Source organism: Hypanus sabinus, chromosome X2 (genome assembly GCF_030144855.1).
Source record: "Hypanus sabinus isolate sHypSab1 chromosome X2, sHypSab1.hap1, whole genome shotgun sequence".
NCBI classification, from domain to species: Eukaryota; Metazoa; Chordata; class Chondrichthyes; order Myliobatiformes; family Dasyatidae; genus Hypanus; species Hypanus sabinus.
This window is the reverse complement of record NC_082739.1, coordinates 6543712-6560233: the sequence shown is the minus strand read 5'-3', so window position 1 is coordinate 6560233 and position 16522 is coordinate 6543712. Positions and strand designations below refer to the sequence as shown.

The window sequence follows — 16522 nt, the reverse complement described above, 5'->3', positions numbered from 1 at the left end:
ATTAGCAGCAACCCATCAATAAAGCTGCATCATCCAGGAACTGGAGTAAAAGTGGCCTGAACAACCTTTTTCCATCTTCTGCATTGCTTCCTGAATCTGGAATGCTCTGGACTATTAAACACCCTTTATAAACACATCACTTCTCTTTTCTTTTTCCATTCTCTTCTTTCCCTCCCATTGTTCCTCCTTCCATTTATCCATATTTTCTCTTAATTTTCTCTTAATTTCCTTTAATGCAATTGTATTGAGCATAGAATGAACTAATAAACAGTTATGGTGTCTTGCAATTTTGCATTGCATTCCTGATAAGTTCAGCAGGATCCATCTTGAACCTTCCTTGAAGGCAATTTAGAATATAGGACATAGACTATTAAGGTGCAATAGAGGCCCTTCAGCACACAAGCGGGTGCTGACCCTTTAATCTACTCTATCAATCTAACCCTACGCAGCCCTCCATTTTTCTATCATTCATGTGCCGATCTAAAAGTTTCTAAAGTGCCCCTAATTTTGGCAATGAAGCTGTAAAATGAGTGAATCAATTGTCCATTTAAAAATCATTAAGTTAAAATTGCTCCTCTTTATTTCATGAAAAGTCACCACAAGGATATTGCTTTATCTATTACTTACTGTTATGCAGCCAGCTTGTAAATGTAAACGTGCAGTTCTGGACATCAAATGGGAAGTTGTAGATATCCAGGCTGCAGGCAGTGACCACCTGGATGGGCTTGTAATTCTTCACTTGACCTTCATAGTTAACGTACACGTATGGAATATCAGGCGATTTACCTACATCAACACTGAGAGAAAACTCATCTTAAAGGCTGCAAACACAGGGAATACTTGAAGCAAACAGTACAGCTGGATTAAAACCAGATAAAATAGAAAGGTATAGGTGAAGAGTATCTCTGTGGAACCTAGGTCAGACCAGTTGCTTTTAACTTCATTCAGATCCATATTTATTTGTTAGGTGTACATATAGACATACAGTGAAATGCATTGTTTGCATTAATAACCAACACAACTTAAGGGTGTGCTAGGGGCCGCCCGCAAATGTTGCCATGCTTCCTGCACATGCTCACAATGATCAGCACAGGGTGTTGCTGGCAAAGCCAGCACTTATTGTTCATCCCTACTTGTTCCTAGCAAGGCCTCATCTGTCAACCACTTCAGTGGGATTGGAATGCAGAGTGAGATCTAGGCCAGCTCAGACAAAAATATTTCATGTTCTTCATATTTTGTATTTTATAATGTCACAGAAGAAGGCTGTTTGGCCTATGAAATCTCTGCTGGTTCTCAGAACCATCCCATTAGTCTCAACATTCCCACTCTTCCCCCCCGCAACCTATTCCTTCTCACGGACCCATCATCTCCCCACTCATTCTGCTACCACCCAGCCACACTAGTGACAATTTAGAGCAATCATTTAACCTAGTAGTATGATTTTGCAATATGGGCAGAAACCAGAGCAGCCAGGGAAAATCCACACTGTCAAGGGGTAATGTGTAATCTCTGCACAGGCAGTGGGCAACTGGAGGTTGGGATTGAACCCAGGTCACTCAAATTCTGCAGCAGCAACACCAACTGTGATGTCACTATGCATTTGATTTCATTTCCATTACTTATATTAGCTTTTCATTCTGAATTGATTTCTCACTCAGGTTTATATTTCCCAGCTGCAATCAAACTCAATAGGATGCTGGACACTTGTGCAATGAATTAACCATTGTGCCACTGCTCTTCACTCCTCTGTGGTAGGCTCACAGGTAATGATGGACAATAAATGAGGAAGGGCAATGATGCTGGCCTTGCCAGTGGCATTTTTGTTGCCCAATAAATTAAATGGTCCTCCAAGAGGACCACAGACTTGTCGTAGGTTTGGAGGCTTGTGTGCCTGATGCACCATCAATAACTCACTCTGAGACGTGAGGCGAGATATCGGCTTTTATTGACTGGAAGAAGGAGCAAGCAGTGAGTGACCACCATACTACATCCTGGAGACTGAGAGGCCGGGCTCAGACCTCAATCGTCTTTATACCGGGGTCTGTGGGAGGAGCCACATGAGCAGTCAGCAGGGGGCGTGTCCAGACAGGTATATGTAGTTCACCACAGTGCCTCAAAGACCCAGAGAGCTATGTTGGCTGGAGTCAGGGCCTTGTGCTTTGGCTCTTGGTAGGGTCACCCATGCCAAACAGGTCAAAGAGTAGAGGGCAGATGAAGAGTGATCCACCAGCCCTCCAGGTTTGGGGGTTCAGCTCAGGGCTAACAAACCTGACTGGTAAAACAAAATTGTTATGGAAAGAGCAATGAAGAATACTTCTACATCTGAGTGCGATGGTATTCCTGATTCTCCACCCGGGATTGCATGGCTGACCCTGAACCACAATAGAGAAAATGGCTAAAGACAGACAGAGATGGAGGACCATCGTTGTTGTCCTAAACACCAGTGGCATAACACGCAGTCAGTAAATAAGTAATAAATTTTAAAATTTGAACTTTGTTTAAGCATATTAAATTTGAAAAGAATATACAAGTATAAAAATAATAGTACTGTTTTTAACATATTCTTAACATAGTCATCCTAGATCTTAAAGTGAGAGGAAAATTGAAAGAAAATCCAACTTCTTGATAATAAGAATTTAGAGATCTCTAGGGGATATATTTAAGCACTGACTTGTCTGTGCCTGAACTAGTCAGGTATGAAATGTAAGTTGTATGTTTTACTCTTTGTTACTATTAATAACAAAATGTAGGACTTACAATTCATTTATTAAAATGTCTGGCACCCATATATTTGCAGTGGGAATGGATAATTGTTTGATGTCATCAAAGTCCTGGGGATTCCACTTCAAGAATTCATCTGTCCAAAACTGAAATGCATTGGTTAGATTAAAGTCTAGCTTCCTTTGTCACGTGTGCCAAAACATGAAAACATACGGTGAAACGCGCCATTTTGTGTCAATGATCAACATAATCCGAGGACTGAACTAGGGATAGCTTGATAAAATAATCAAATTATTTTAACATGTATTTAGACAAAATTAGCAAATGTTGTCAATATTAAATTGGAATAGTCAGGACTCCTTTTCATCCCTGTAAAGGCAATGCCGGTGAAGCTTGGCAGAGTAGGATGGATGAAGCTGGTGTGTTGCCTGTTTGTTCTCTGTGTGCAGTCAGAAAGGAACCAGTTCATTTCTGGATTGGGGTAGAGATCACAGGGTATAAATGTTTGTGGGTAAGACTTGATCTCTGTGACTTCTGGAACAGCTTGGTTCACTTGATTGGGAAGAGAGGAATTCTTCAGATTTATTTATTGTCTCTGAGCTTCAATATTCTTTTTTTTTGTCCTTTCTTTTTATCTCATCAAGTCTCTATAGAGCTGTTGTTGAGGTATGGAGGTAGGATGATTGGTAGGAAATACCAACTCATAGAGGTATAGGGCAGACTGCTGAGCAATTTTCTGTGGTTGTGGAATCCGTGCACGGGCTTAGGTTTTTGGCTCAATTTGTGCCTTGGAATTAGTTGATGTTTCAGAAGTAAGATAATAATCAGCTGTAAAGGGAAAACAGGAAATTTGGTGTATAATGGGCCAAATGGCCTTTTTTAATCTGATGATGAGAAATCTGAAAAGAAAAGCTGAAAATGAGGCAAATGCTCAGCAGATCAAGGAGAGAGAAGCAGAGTTTCTGGTGAATTCCTTTCCATCAGAAGTGTTTTCACCATTGATCACAGATGCTGCCTGATCTGCAGAGATGTCTCATGATTTTATCCCTATTAACTTGATTTTATAGCTGAATTTGGTATATTGATATATACTATAAAGAATTCCCAAACATGAACATATGAATGTTCACAATTTTCTTTTGGTATTTTAGGTTCAGTCAAAATACCCCACTCAGACTTAACTCTTACCTGTCGGTACCAGATATAGGTGGTTAAAACTTGATTTTTCTCATCCTGAAAGTAGATAAAGTACACCATCAACCAAAATTAATTTGCAATTGTTAGAAAGGAATTAATAATCCATGACCGTTCAGTGTATGTGCGCATGCACATGCCCAGCATACCAATACAGGAAGACACAACAGTGGCTTTACTTCATTAGGAGTTTGGGGAGTTGTGGTATGCCGCCAAAGACACCCACAAATTTCTACGGATGTACTGTGGAGAGCTGTCTGTGTCTCACTGTCTGGTATGGGAGGGGACACTTGCTCAGGATCAAAGTAAGCTGCAGAGTTGTAAACTTAGTCAGCTCCATCAGGAGCACAGGCCTCCGTAGCATCCAGCTCATCTTCAAAGAGCGATGCTACAGAAAGGTGGCATCCATCATTAAGGACCCCCATCACCCAGGTCATGCCCTCTTCACATTGCTATCATCAGGGAGGAGATACAGAAGCCTGAGGCACACATGCTGGTGATATTAAGCCTGATTCTGATTCTGACATGATGAAGACTGGTCTCTCAGGTTTGGAAGAAGAGTGCACTATTCAACCCTTTATGACTTTTCTCTATTTCTGCTGAATTTGATTTCTCCTTCCCTTTCCGTGTAGAAATGTTTCCTGATACCATTTCTGAATAGTTTGCACCTAGTGCTAAAGAATAGGCTCCCTTGTTGAATCCTTCAGGTGCTTTAAGCATCTCATACCACTCCTTGTCATCCAGTCCTATAAAGAATATGTTAACCCTTCAAGCTCTAGCTTTATTCTCCTGAGCTTCCTGAGATCGTTATGGCCCCTTTTCCAGATGAGAAAGCTTGGCCCGTACAATTAAAAATAAGAGGAGATCGACATGTCCACAGGGCTAGCCAATAATTATGCTTGAACACTGCTCCCAGTCTAATTCAAGTGAAATTGGGACCTAAACTATTGCTATTTGTTCAAAAGAATCTTCTTTTTTATTATATTAATATTATTGATTCCCACATGGGTCATGACAATTGGGTCTTTCTCCTCAAAATCCAAGTCTCCCCCAATTTGAGGAGCCTCCTTAACCCAGAAACCTTCAAGACACTAGATTACAGCTATGAGAACACTAGCCATCCTCTACCTATACTGTCTCTCTTCACTATTATATTCCCTATAACTGCACCAACTTTAATGGCATCCAGTACTGTGATCAGCTCCTCCCTTCAGCTGCTGGACACATCCTGAGACACTTCAACCAGTACTTTCTGGACCCTCAAACTTGCCTCACTGTTAGTCACATCTTCCTGCCTTTTTAGAGTACAAGTTTACAGCATTAAAGCACAATGGATATAGTTATGTTCTGGAACAAAATATCCAGATAACCTTTCCTCACTCCTCTCAGACTGCAGCTCATGAAATCTGAACCAAAATTCCTCAAGCTACAGACACTTACTGCAGTGTGAATCAGAGATGTTCCTTTCTGCTCCCTCTTACAGCAGATACAACACTTTGCCTTATCTCCCACACCAGTCTTAATGAAATAATACAATTAATTTAATTTTTAAAATGTTTTTATGTACAGTTGCACAGTAATCCTTCCAATATCAAGTTCCTTATTCTTTGAAGTCTTAACTCCATTGTCCCTGCACTCAAGGGACACTGACTGCAATGGTCAAACATGGTTAGAGTCCACCTTTTGTTGCTCTGTAAATCAAAGTAGTTGTTTTCATTGAGACAGTCATTTGAATATAGAGTTCAGACAGATCGCAAGTACATACCACATTCAGAATAGCGTAAACCATTAGATCAATGGCCACTGTTGTTGTTTTCCTCCAGTCACGGACTGGTCGAACACTCTTGGAATAATTGGCCATGAGATATGCAGAAAGCTGCAGTAAACCTGGCTTCGGGCTTTCAGTTTGATTTCCCCATGTCTGCCCTGAAAATGATGGTATTATAAAGTAAAGAGCTTACAAAAACACATTGCAATTTAATCTGATTCGCCTAATGTAGCCAGCAGTCCACCCAGATCCCAATTATTCTTTGTGTAAAAAATCTTTCTTTGCGTTGCGTCTCTTTTGCTTCCTTTACAAATTACATGCTCAATAGTTCTTGATCCTTACACCAATTGGAAAGGTTTCTGTCTACATTTCATGATTTTAAACACCTCTGTCAGATCCCCTCCCAAGCTCCTCTGTTCCAAAAAGAACAACCTCAGGTTCTCCACCTACTCATAGAACTAAAGTACATGTTCCCAAGAATCATGTAACCTTCTTTACTGTCTTTAAAGTCTTTACAACTTTCCCGAAGTATAGCATACAGAACTCATCACTGTACATCATTGTGGCTGAACCAGTGGGTTATATATATAAGAACCAGTATTTGGGAGACAGGCTGGATGGATTTGCTGACTGCTCTGGGGCTACAGCATCCTTTGTCTCATGGGGACTTGTTTGGATACAGCATTAAAGGTTACAGGGAGAAGACCGGAGTGGGACCAAGGACAGGGATAAGAACGGACTAGTGACGATTGAATGGTGGAGCAGACTCGATGCGCTAGGTGGCCTAATTCTGCTCCTATGTCTTATGGTCTTATGGGCTTGTTTGCAGAAATACTATTGCATTCGCAAAGAAATTCATGTAGTTGAGTAAAATAAATAGCTGAACCCAAATAGTTGGGTTTTCCTTTTCAAATCTTTTTATTGCATTATAATCAGTTAAATTAACATATCAATAATAGCAATACCAAGAGAACAGGATTACAATAATAGCGATAACACATACAAACATGAGTTCCAAATATCATATCCAGACATGTCCACCCGATCTTTTGATAATTGAAACAGGAAGAAGTTCAAAACAAAAAAAAACTGGGCTGCCATAACTTGTTAATTATAATTATTCTGTTCTTGACTCCGTTCCTCCATCCATAAACAGTTAAGTATTAGGAAAAAGGATTCAAAAAAGAAAACAAGATCAACTGATGTCATATGTATGGAAATACTGAATAACAGACTCCCAAGTTTCCTCAAACTTAATCAGGGGAATTAACCGTGCCACTCCTAATTTTTTTCTAGGTTTAAACAAGCGATAGTTTGAGAGAACCATCGAAGTGTAGTAGGTGGATTAAAATCTTTCCATTTAAATAAAATGGATCTTCTGGCCATCAGCGTAACAAATGCTATCAAACGGCAGGCTGAAGATGAAAAATAACTAGAATCAATCATTGGTAATCCAAAAATTGCAGTAATGGGATGGAGTTGTAAATCAATATGTAAAACTGCTGAAACAATATCAAAGATGTCTTTCCAATAGTTTTTCAAAAGAGGGCAGGCCAAAACATATGGGTTAAAGAAGCAACCTCAGAGTTACATCTGTCACATATGGGGTTTATATGGGAATAAAAATGGGCTAGTTTGTCTTTTGACATGTATGTTTTATGAACCATATTTACATATTGTCTTTGGTTGGCCTATATTTTTTATTCAAACATATGGCTGGGCAGACACATTTCTGACCTACACAACGTTAGTATTAGAAATAGTTCTGAAACTGAACTTTGTTGTAATCTGGGGAGGACCTTATCTCTAAAGCATGGCAACTCATTTGTAATCGGCTTCTCAATTTGTCTGGCCATTTTCAACGATCAACATACAGTCTGGAATTATATTCTTCTACCCCTTTTATATTGCTTGTTATTCTTCCTACCAAAATTTGATATGTCACATTTCTCAACATTAAATTTCAGTCTTTTCCCCTATCACTCATTTACCATCCTCCTCACTATGCAAGGCTTTGTGTTAACTGTAAATTTGGAAATTGTGCCCTGTACAACCAAGAGCAGGTCATTGCTATATAAGAAATTATATAAATTCCCAAAGATTTTTGATCAGGCATTTTCCTAATGCCAATCTAGATTTTAACAATTTCCGGTCATAACTTCAGCTCCCATTCTTTTCAAGATGCATCTGTTGGTAATAATTCATCTCTTACTGTTTATACTCACAGTAGACATGTTTGTTTTGCCATTAGCATCATTTTTTTGCTTGTATTAGCTAATTTTGTTATTCTTCCCCATAACTTCCAGTCTGTCTCAGAATTTTCACTATGAGAACTAGAGTGGCCCTTTCATCCAAAGAAAGTTATGTTGATTGTGTCCAGACTGTGAAGAAAAGTGGATAGAAATTGCTTGAGTTACACTATACAACCTATTGTGCGGGGATAATATATCGTGGTTGGTAGGGTGCAGAGAAGCACTGACCTCTCTGTCATTCTGTCTACTGTATTACACTTGTTCAGTGTACAGTGCAATCTGCCAATACAAAGTTTACCTATTATCCTTTACAGCTTTTATTATTTTGGCTTAAACCCTGGCTTCATTTAGATGACATTGATTCAAAACCCTTCAGGAGAAAAGCACATCAATAATTCATATTTGCATGTTCTTTGTTTTGCTCTCATGGGTAAAAATATCAAAGAAGGTAAATTGTTGATAAAGCTTCCAGAATGTGGATCAAAATGTTGGTGCTTTCAGGTTGAAGAATCTTCTGCTGAACTGCACCACCAATATCAAAGGAAGGAACTAAATATTTATTTTAAAAATTGCTATTATGCTGACAGAAGCCGAGATCAAACCTGTACAGTCATTCTTTCTACTAGTTCATTCTACCAATGACTGATCATGGGACAATCTATTTAGAATTTAGATTAAGTTTTGGAGTTTGTTGTGAGTTCGCTTCTTTTCATATTGGCCAACCTAATGATACATTAGGTTGAGGGTAGCAGCAAATTACAATGGCAAGAAGTATCTCAAGGTACAAATTGAATACCATTAATGAGGGCTGTGGGATAAAGTTATTATATGTACAAGTTCAAAAGAACAATAAAGATGAACCTACCTTCAGAAGATAGCAAAACAGTAAGAATTATGGCAGCAGTTGCCCAGGAAGTGTAGATGCTCATGCTGGCTCTTCTCACACTTCTAGTTAAGTCAATGCTGTTTGAAGACTAAAATGGGATGGTTCAGTTCGGCTGTGATATGGAGGTCCATTTACACCTGTCCGAGACAAAGGCAGTCTTGCAATCCTGTCTCCGTATTAAAAGTGAATTTAACCCAACCCATGAGTGACTTTTTTGCCCTTGTCTCCACTCATGTTTTGGTAACTGATGCTGATTAGTTGTTCATATAATCAAATGTGATGGGAGGATCTGCATCAGGTTTCAGCGAGAGTAACTGGCTGATGTCAACCCTGTGGTCTGTTTGCACTGCGCAGCTTCACTCAGGCAGGATGGTGATTTCAGTATGCATCACACTCACCACACAAACTGAGCCAGAAATCACACTAAATAGGACCATAAGATATAGAGGCAGAATTAGGCCACTTGGCCCGTTGAGTCTGCTCCTTAAAGGCTGATTATTATCCCTCTCAAAGCCATTCTCCTATCTTCTCCCCAGAACATTTGACATTATTGCTAATCAAGAACCTATCAACCTCCTCTTTAAATATACCCAATGACTTAACCTCCACAGATGCCGATGGAAAAGAATTCCATAGCCACACCACCCTCTGGTTAAAGAAATTCTTTTTCATCTCTGTTCTAAAGGGACATCCTTGTCTTGTGAGACAGTGACACAAGGAGTCTGGCCTTCGACTTCCCCATTATAGGAAACATTTACTTCATGTTCACTCTATCTCAGCCTTTCAATATTTGATAGATTTCAAAGAAATCCCCATCATTCTTCTAAACTCCTGTGAGTACATGCACAGAGTCATCAAATAATCCTAATATGTTAACCCTTTTATTGTCAGGATTATTCTCAGGAATTAAAATTCTAAAATTATTTTTAAACAACCAATAATTAGCAGATTTCAGGCACACTTTGATTCAATCAAAGCAGCACTTTATACACAATGCTTTACAGTATCTGCAACCTGGCTTCAACTCCCACTGTTTTCTGTAAGGAGTTTGTAAGTTTTCCCCATGACTGTGTCATTTTCCTCCAGGTGCTCCAGTCTCCTCCCACACACCGAAGATGTTCCTATTACTAGGTTAATTGGTCATTGTGAATTGTCCTGTGATTAAACTAGGGTTAAATCAGGTGTTGCCATGTGAAGCGGCTCGACTGGTCAGAAAGGTCAATTCCACACTGTAACTCAATAAATAGCGAATAAATAAATAAATTCCGCATGATCTAGAATGGGATCTGTAGTTAGCATTTCATGTAGAAACAATTTTTAAATTGGAAAATTAATGATGTAAGTAAAGACTTTGCAATTCAGCTTTATTGTTGCTCTCACACAAGGAACAACTAGGAACAGATGACTGATTACCTGCACGACTACTATTCTCTCCTTCACCTTTTAATTTTCACAGATAAGACCACTTTTAATGACTATCATTGCTTTATCAATGTTTTACAAAGATTTTTGCAATAGGAAAATATTTACACTTCTTAATTCTACAGAGATCAGTTGGATTGCTGAGCAGTTTATTAGAGAGGTGAAGAGGCGAGCAGAAGGCTAGAGGGAAACTTAATCCAATTTTTCAACCACTTGCTAATGGCACTAATAGGCCAGTTTGTGTATTTTCCAGAGTTTGCTTTACACAATAATGTAATATAAAGGAGCCATTTAGCATTGAGTTTCATTCAGAGAGGGAAAATGCAATGAAGCATGTTTATCCGGCTATACGCTGCACTAGGTATTTTCCCAAAGGAATTTTTTCCCTCAAGGTTGGAAGCAATCAAGTGTGCCAGCAGTCAGATAGAATGGCTTACAGAAAACTTACTTAGTTATTCTGCTGTATGTGAATCTTATTAAAGTGACCGGAAATAAGATTGGGATCCTGATGAAGTACTGCTGGCAGTGAGATTCATATACTAACGAAATAACATATTGGGAAAAACAATATTAATTTAATTTGTTTCAAAGTGATTCTGTGAGATATTTCATTATCAGTAAGACATGGAACGTACGATACTAATGGACGATTTAGAATCATCTAAGTGGTATATTAAAACATTCTGTTCCATTCTGTACTCATAATTTAACCTCTTAATTCCTGATCTGCAATAGATGTCTCGCAATATAGGGCTAAAGTTATTGCTTCTTTATTTAATTGTAAAATTATTCAAGATCGTTAATGTCATTTCCAACACACAAGTGTAAAGAATAATGAAATAATTGTTACTATGGATCAAGTCCAGCACAAAAGATAAAGAACACAATAATAGAAAAAATAGAGCAGAACAAACAAAATGCTGGAAGAACTCAGCAGGTCAGGCCACATCTCTGGAAATGAATAAGCAGTCGACATTTTGGGCCGAGACCCTTCTTCAGGACTGGAAAGGAAGAGGGTAGGCGACAGAATAAAAAGTGGAGGGAGGGGAAGGAGGCCAGCTGGAAGGTGATAGGTGAAGCCAGGTGGGTGGGGAAGCTCAAGGGCCGGAGGAGAAGGAATCTGATAGGAGAGGAGAGTGGGTCATGGGAGAAAGGGAAGGAGCAAGGAGATCCAGGGGAAAGTAATCGGCAGGTGAGAAGAAGGAAAACGTCGGAGTGGGGTGGTATTTGCTTACTGGAAGGAGAAATCGATATTCATGCCATCAGGCTGGAGGGTACCCAGATGGAATATGAGGTGCTGTTCCTCCACCCTGAGGATGGCCTCACTTTGGCACAAGAGGGGACCATGGATTGACGTGTTGGAATGGAAATTGGAATGAAAATGTTCAGTCACTGAGAAGCCCTGCTTGTGGTGGATAGTGCAGTCTGATTTACCACAGGTCTCACCAACGTAGAGGAGGCTGCATTGGGATAGCTTATATATATAGACTGATTGTATGTCCATAAAGTGACACTAGGCACAGGTGTGTCTGTACATAAGGTGACTCTGACAGGAAATGATAAAGCAGTGGTGGTTGGGGGTGTGGAGGGGTAGGTTAGTGGGTGGGAAGCTGTTGATCAACCTTACTGCTTGGAGAAAGTCACTGTTTTTGAGTTTGGTAGTTCTGGCGTGGATACTACATAGCCTCCTCCCTGATGGGAGTGGGACAAACAGTCCATGAGCAGGGTGGGTGGGATCCTTATGAAATGTCCTCTAAAATTGTGTCGCCCCCTAGAAAGTGCACTAAAGCAGTGCTGTGTGAGGTTACTTTTCAACCAGGCAATGGCAATGATATTCAGTCATGTGTGCGGCATCGGTAATCCAGGAGAAGCCAACTGGAATGCAGAACTGGCCTGTCAGGAGTTCACTGGAAATTTATTATCAAAATACAATATGTCACCATATATTGCCATGAGATTCATTTTCTTGAAGACATACTGTGCAATAAAATGAATTTGTAGACTCCATAGGTTGAGTTGAAAGTGACTCCATAGTTTGTAGAATCCATTCAGAATTGAGGTGAGTGAAGTTATCCCTGACCTGTTGAGTATTTAAAGTTCAAAGTCAAAATAAATTCATTATCAACATATGTATATGTCACCATACACTACCTTGAGGTTCATTTTCTTGCAGGCATTTATAGGAAAATAAAGGAATACAATAGAATTTATGAAAAGGTGTTGGTCAGTGTTTGGAAGGATGGTCAGCTGGTAGCTTGGTTACTGGTCAGTCAGATAGGCAATTGGTGTTTGTGAAATGAGGTCTGCGGTTAAGACAATCAAAGGTCATGGACTGAGCAATGGTCAATTGGACATGATTGACCTTGGAAGTCAGGGACAGACAATCAGGATGAGGTTCACTGCTGGTGGAGTTGGAAAGAGAGATGGGGAGTAATTAGGGGAACTCTGTGGGGAGTGATGAGACCAAACATTAGGCTTAAACCTTAAAGGAAATCCTCTTTGAATGACAGTGGATGCCTTAGACACCAGCACCAACTCAATAAGGTTGGCTGTATTTAACAAAATCTTAACAGTGCTCCATTGGACAGCCCAATAACATTTCAGTAAAACTTTGGGAGCGCCTTGCACCCAGAGAGCTGAAACTCCTTAGTTTAAGTCACAGTAACTAAACAGAGCACAGATGTTAATGTATTGTGAATAAGAATGAATTTTCTTTGCAACCTTACCACATATGTTACCTGAGGACCACAAGGGTATGAGTTGGCTCATGTGTACTCTTGTGTTTCATGACAGCCACTCAAGTATACTTCAAGACATAATGAGGATGTGAAATTAAATGATCGAGCTGTGGAAATGGAACTTCTTTCTTTGGTACTTTGTAAACATTTGATTGGATATTGCTATTGGTTAGCATGGTTTGAGGCTCAGCCTTCTGGTTATAAGGACTAAAGGTCAACCTGAAGTACTTGTTTCTCTCTTCACACATTCAAGATTCAAGCTTGTTTAATGTCATTTCCTGTACACAAGTGTAAAGGAGAACAAAATAATTGTTACTCCAGATCTGATGCAGTACAAAAAAACACAATAAGATAAAGAACACAATAATAAAAAACACAATAAATATAAATATAACTACATAACATAGCTTATCTACACAGATTAATTGTATACATAAATTAAATACAGTATTTTAGCTATTTATTTACAGCACCGAATAGGCCATTCTGGCCCTACAAGCCATACTACCCAGTAATCCCCCAGTGTAATCCAGCCTAATCACAGGAAAAATTAACTAACCAATTAACCTACCAACTGGTATGTCTTTGGACTGTGGATGGAAACCCGCCTGGTCATGGGGAGAACGTATAAGTTCCTTATGGACAGCGGTGGGAATTGAAGCATTGTGTTACTGTCACCTCGTAGATTGATTCATATAGATTGGATAGACGCTGCCTTACCTGCCATGTGTTTCCAACATTTTTGTTTGTTTGAATTTCCCATTTCCAAAATGCTTCATTGACTGTGAAGTACTGTGAATGTTTGAAAGTTGTGAAACTCTCTATGAGAACATTCGAGAAGAAGGGTTTATTACAACCAGCGTTGGATATAATCAAAGTATAGCCACCTGAAATAATTTAACAGGGGGTGGGGCAAAGAGAATCATAAGGACCCGACGGTTACTTTATCAATCACTATCTAATTTTATCGAATTAGATAATTCTTTTCAATAATAACCCAAAATGGCCATGATCCATAAATTAATTTTTAAAGTATTAGGCAAAATGGGGATTGACACTCATTTTGTTAACTCTTTATATATAATCCATCTACTTTTATAAAAAATGGCAAGGAAAAATTGGATCCATCTTTAACATAGGGGGGGTTTAAATGAGGTAATCCAATTTATTTAATGCTGTTAATGAATATTTTATGCTGCTTTTTAGATAGGGATGAGTGCAGATTCTAATTTTTAATGAGATCTGGCAATAAATATTGTACTGTTGTGTGTTAGCTGTTGATGTGGCCCTTCTGAGTGACTCACAGAGGGTTATGTTGAAGAACCTCAAGATCTTGGAAGGTTCAATCAATCCAACATACACTCACTTCTTCCCTTTGGAGGACTGTTAATACATCATCAAGAAGTGGAAACAATTCATTCAATATTTCCTAAATCCTGTCCCTTTATAAAGTTGAACACCCCTCACAGGTGTACAGCTGTGCCAAATAAAGTGGCTATTGACTGTATTAACTGATCAATCCAATTAATGAATTGATCCTTAAAATGTATTTTCTATATGCTTCAAACAAGGGAAAATCTGCAGATGCTGGAAATCCAACCAACACACACAAAGTGCTGGAGGAACTGAACAGGCCAGGCAATATCTATAGACTGATGAAGGGTCTTGGCCAGAATCGTCAGTTGTTTACTCTTTTCCATAGATTCTGCCTGACCCACTGAGTTCCTCCAGCAATTTGTGTGTGTTGCTTCTGTATTCTTTTTAAGTTAAATTCTGAATGTACTACTATAAGGACACATAGTTGTTGCCCTTTCACACTTGTTATTTGACTGATGTCAAGATTAAAGTGTTTTACCTCTTGGTCAGGTTGAATTTCAATTACATTCTTGGGATTAGAAGCAGGCCATTCAAAACTTCAAAACTTATGCATTGAGTTGCTGCCACATGATTGGATGATTAACAAGCAGGTGTACAGGTGTATCTAATCAAGATATACTGGGTGTAATCTGTCTATTGTTAGTGTCATAATGAGGTATTTGAAAATATGGAGACAAGTGCTTTTCTGAGGGCACTTTCTATATTCAATTCCAACAATTGGAAATGAAGTGCAGTAACCTGAACTTGCCATTTCTCATCTGGAGGGGCTCAGTGAGGCATTCATTTGAAATTGAAAAATGTTTCATTTTTAGTGGTGATATTTAATACAATAGTGCAGTTGTTTAATTATTGGATGAATAGTCAGAAAACTGGGCCACTGAACCATGACGCAAGTTCAAATCCCACCATGACTCCTGTGCTGCTTAAATTCAGGTACTTAACTGAAAGTAGAATTTAATAAGTAAGATAATCTCACTAATGTTTAACATGGATGTTTTGAGTTATTGTGAGAACATGTCTGGTTTACACACTTGCATCAGCAGAGGAATTTGTCTGTCCTTTTCTGGCATGGAATATTTGACTCCAGACTCACCAAAGAGGGTCTCCTTTAAATCTCCTCAGTTCAGGGAAAATTATGAATGGACTCTAAATGATGTAGGTCCTTATATTGTGAGCAAAAAAACTAGAATATTTAGTTATATCTGTCTCTCCCCTTTCTCTCTTTTTCATTCCCCATTCTGGCTCTTCTCATACCCCTTCTCTTCTCCTCACTTGCCCATCACCTCCCTCTGGTGCCCTTCCTCCTCCCCTTTCTCCCAAGGTCTACTCTCCTCTCCAATCAGATTCCTCCTTCTTCATCCCTTTATCTCATGCACCTATCACCTCACAGTCTCTTACTTCATCCCCCTCACCTTGTCTCACCTATCACCTTGCAGCTTGTACTCTTTCACCTCCCCTCATCTTCTTATTCTGGCTTCTTTTCCCTGCCTTTCCAGTCCTCATGAAGGGTCTTGACTGTTTGCTCCCTTCCATAGATGCTGCCTGACCTGCTGAGTTCCTCCCACATTTCGTATGTTTAACTAGAAAACTCATTCTTCTGAACACAACCAAATCCTTCAAATCCTTCAATATTTTCCCTTGTTAAAATGTTACCTTATGTTGGCCCGTTGCTACTTCCTTGAAATGGAACACTCTACCTAATATGGCATCAATGCGACATAACCCAACGCGACAGTAATGAGGCAAAGAGGTTCTGTTCTACCTAATGGAAGTACTGTTGGCTGTACAGGTCACAATCACAATCAAGTCCTACCTGAGAAGGCCTTAGACCAGTGATCTCCAACCTCCGGGCCGCGAAGCATGCAGGATTGCAGCGGTAGCAATGTAGCAATTGGTAGTAAAATTGCCAATTTCACTTGCACTATGCGTTCGGCAATCGCCTCTGATCTGGACCGACATTTACGTGCCGGGAGGCACCTAATTAATTAGCTTGTTTATTTTGGCTTTTTTCTTAAAGATGTGTTGGGTGCATTCCGGCTACCGCTGCAGTCTTGCGTGCTTCGCGACCCAGAGGTTGGGGACCACTGCCTTAGCTTAATCAGCAATTGGGAATCAAGGCTCCACTAAACACTTATTACACTCAGTTGCCAGTTTATTCGGTTTG

At 39.5% G+C, this 16522-nt stretch overlaps 1 protein-coding gene across 1 annotated transcript in view; it reads right to left on the bottom strand.

Annotated features, from left to right (window-relative positions):
* htr3a (5-hydroxytryptamine (serotonin) receptor 3A) overlaps positions 1–16317 on the bottom strand; it is a 32912-nt gene extending 16595 nt beyond the window's left edge. Inside the window, exons 1-5 of the mRNA XM_059956742.1 lie at positions 16203–16317; positions 5681–5841; positions 3910–3954; positions 2758–2867; positions 628–797 (exon numbers count right to left, since the gene is read on the bottom strand). Coding sequence (XP_059812725.1) covers positions 628–797; positions 2758–2867; positions 3910–3954; positions 5681–5841; positions 16203–16317 — 601 coding nt within the window. The remainder of the gene's footprint in view (positions 1–627; positions 798–2757; positions 2868–3909; positions 3955–5680; positions 5842–16202) is intronic.
* Between the last annotated feature and the right edge of the window lie 205 nt (positions 16318–16522).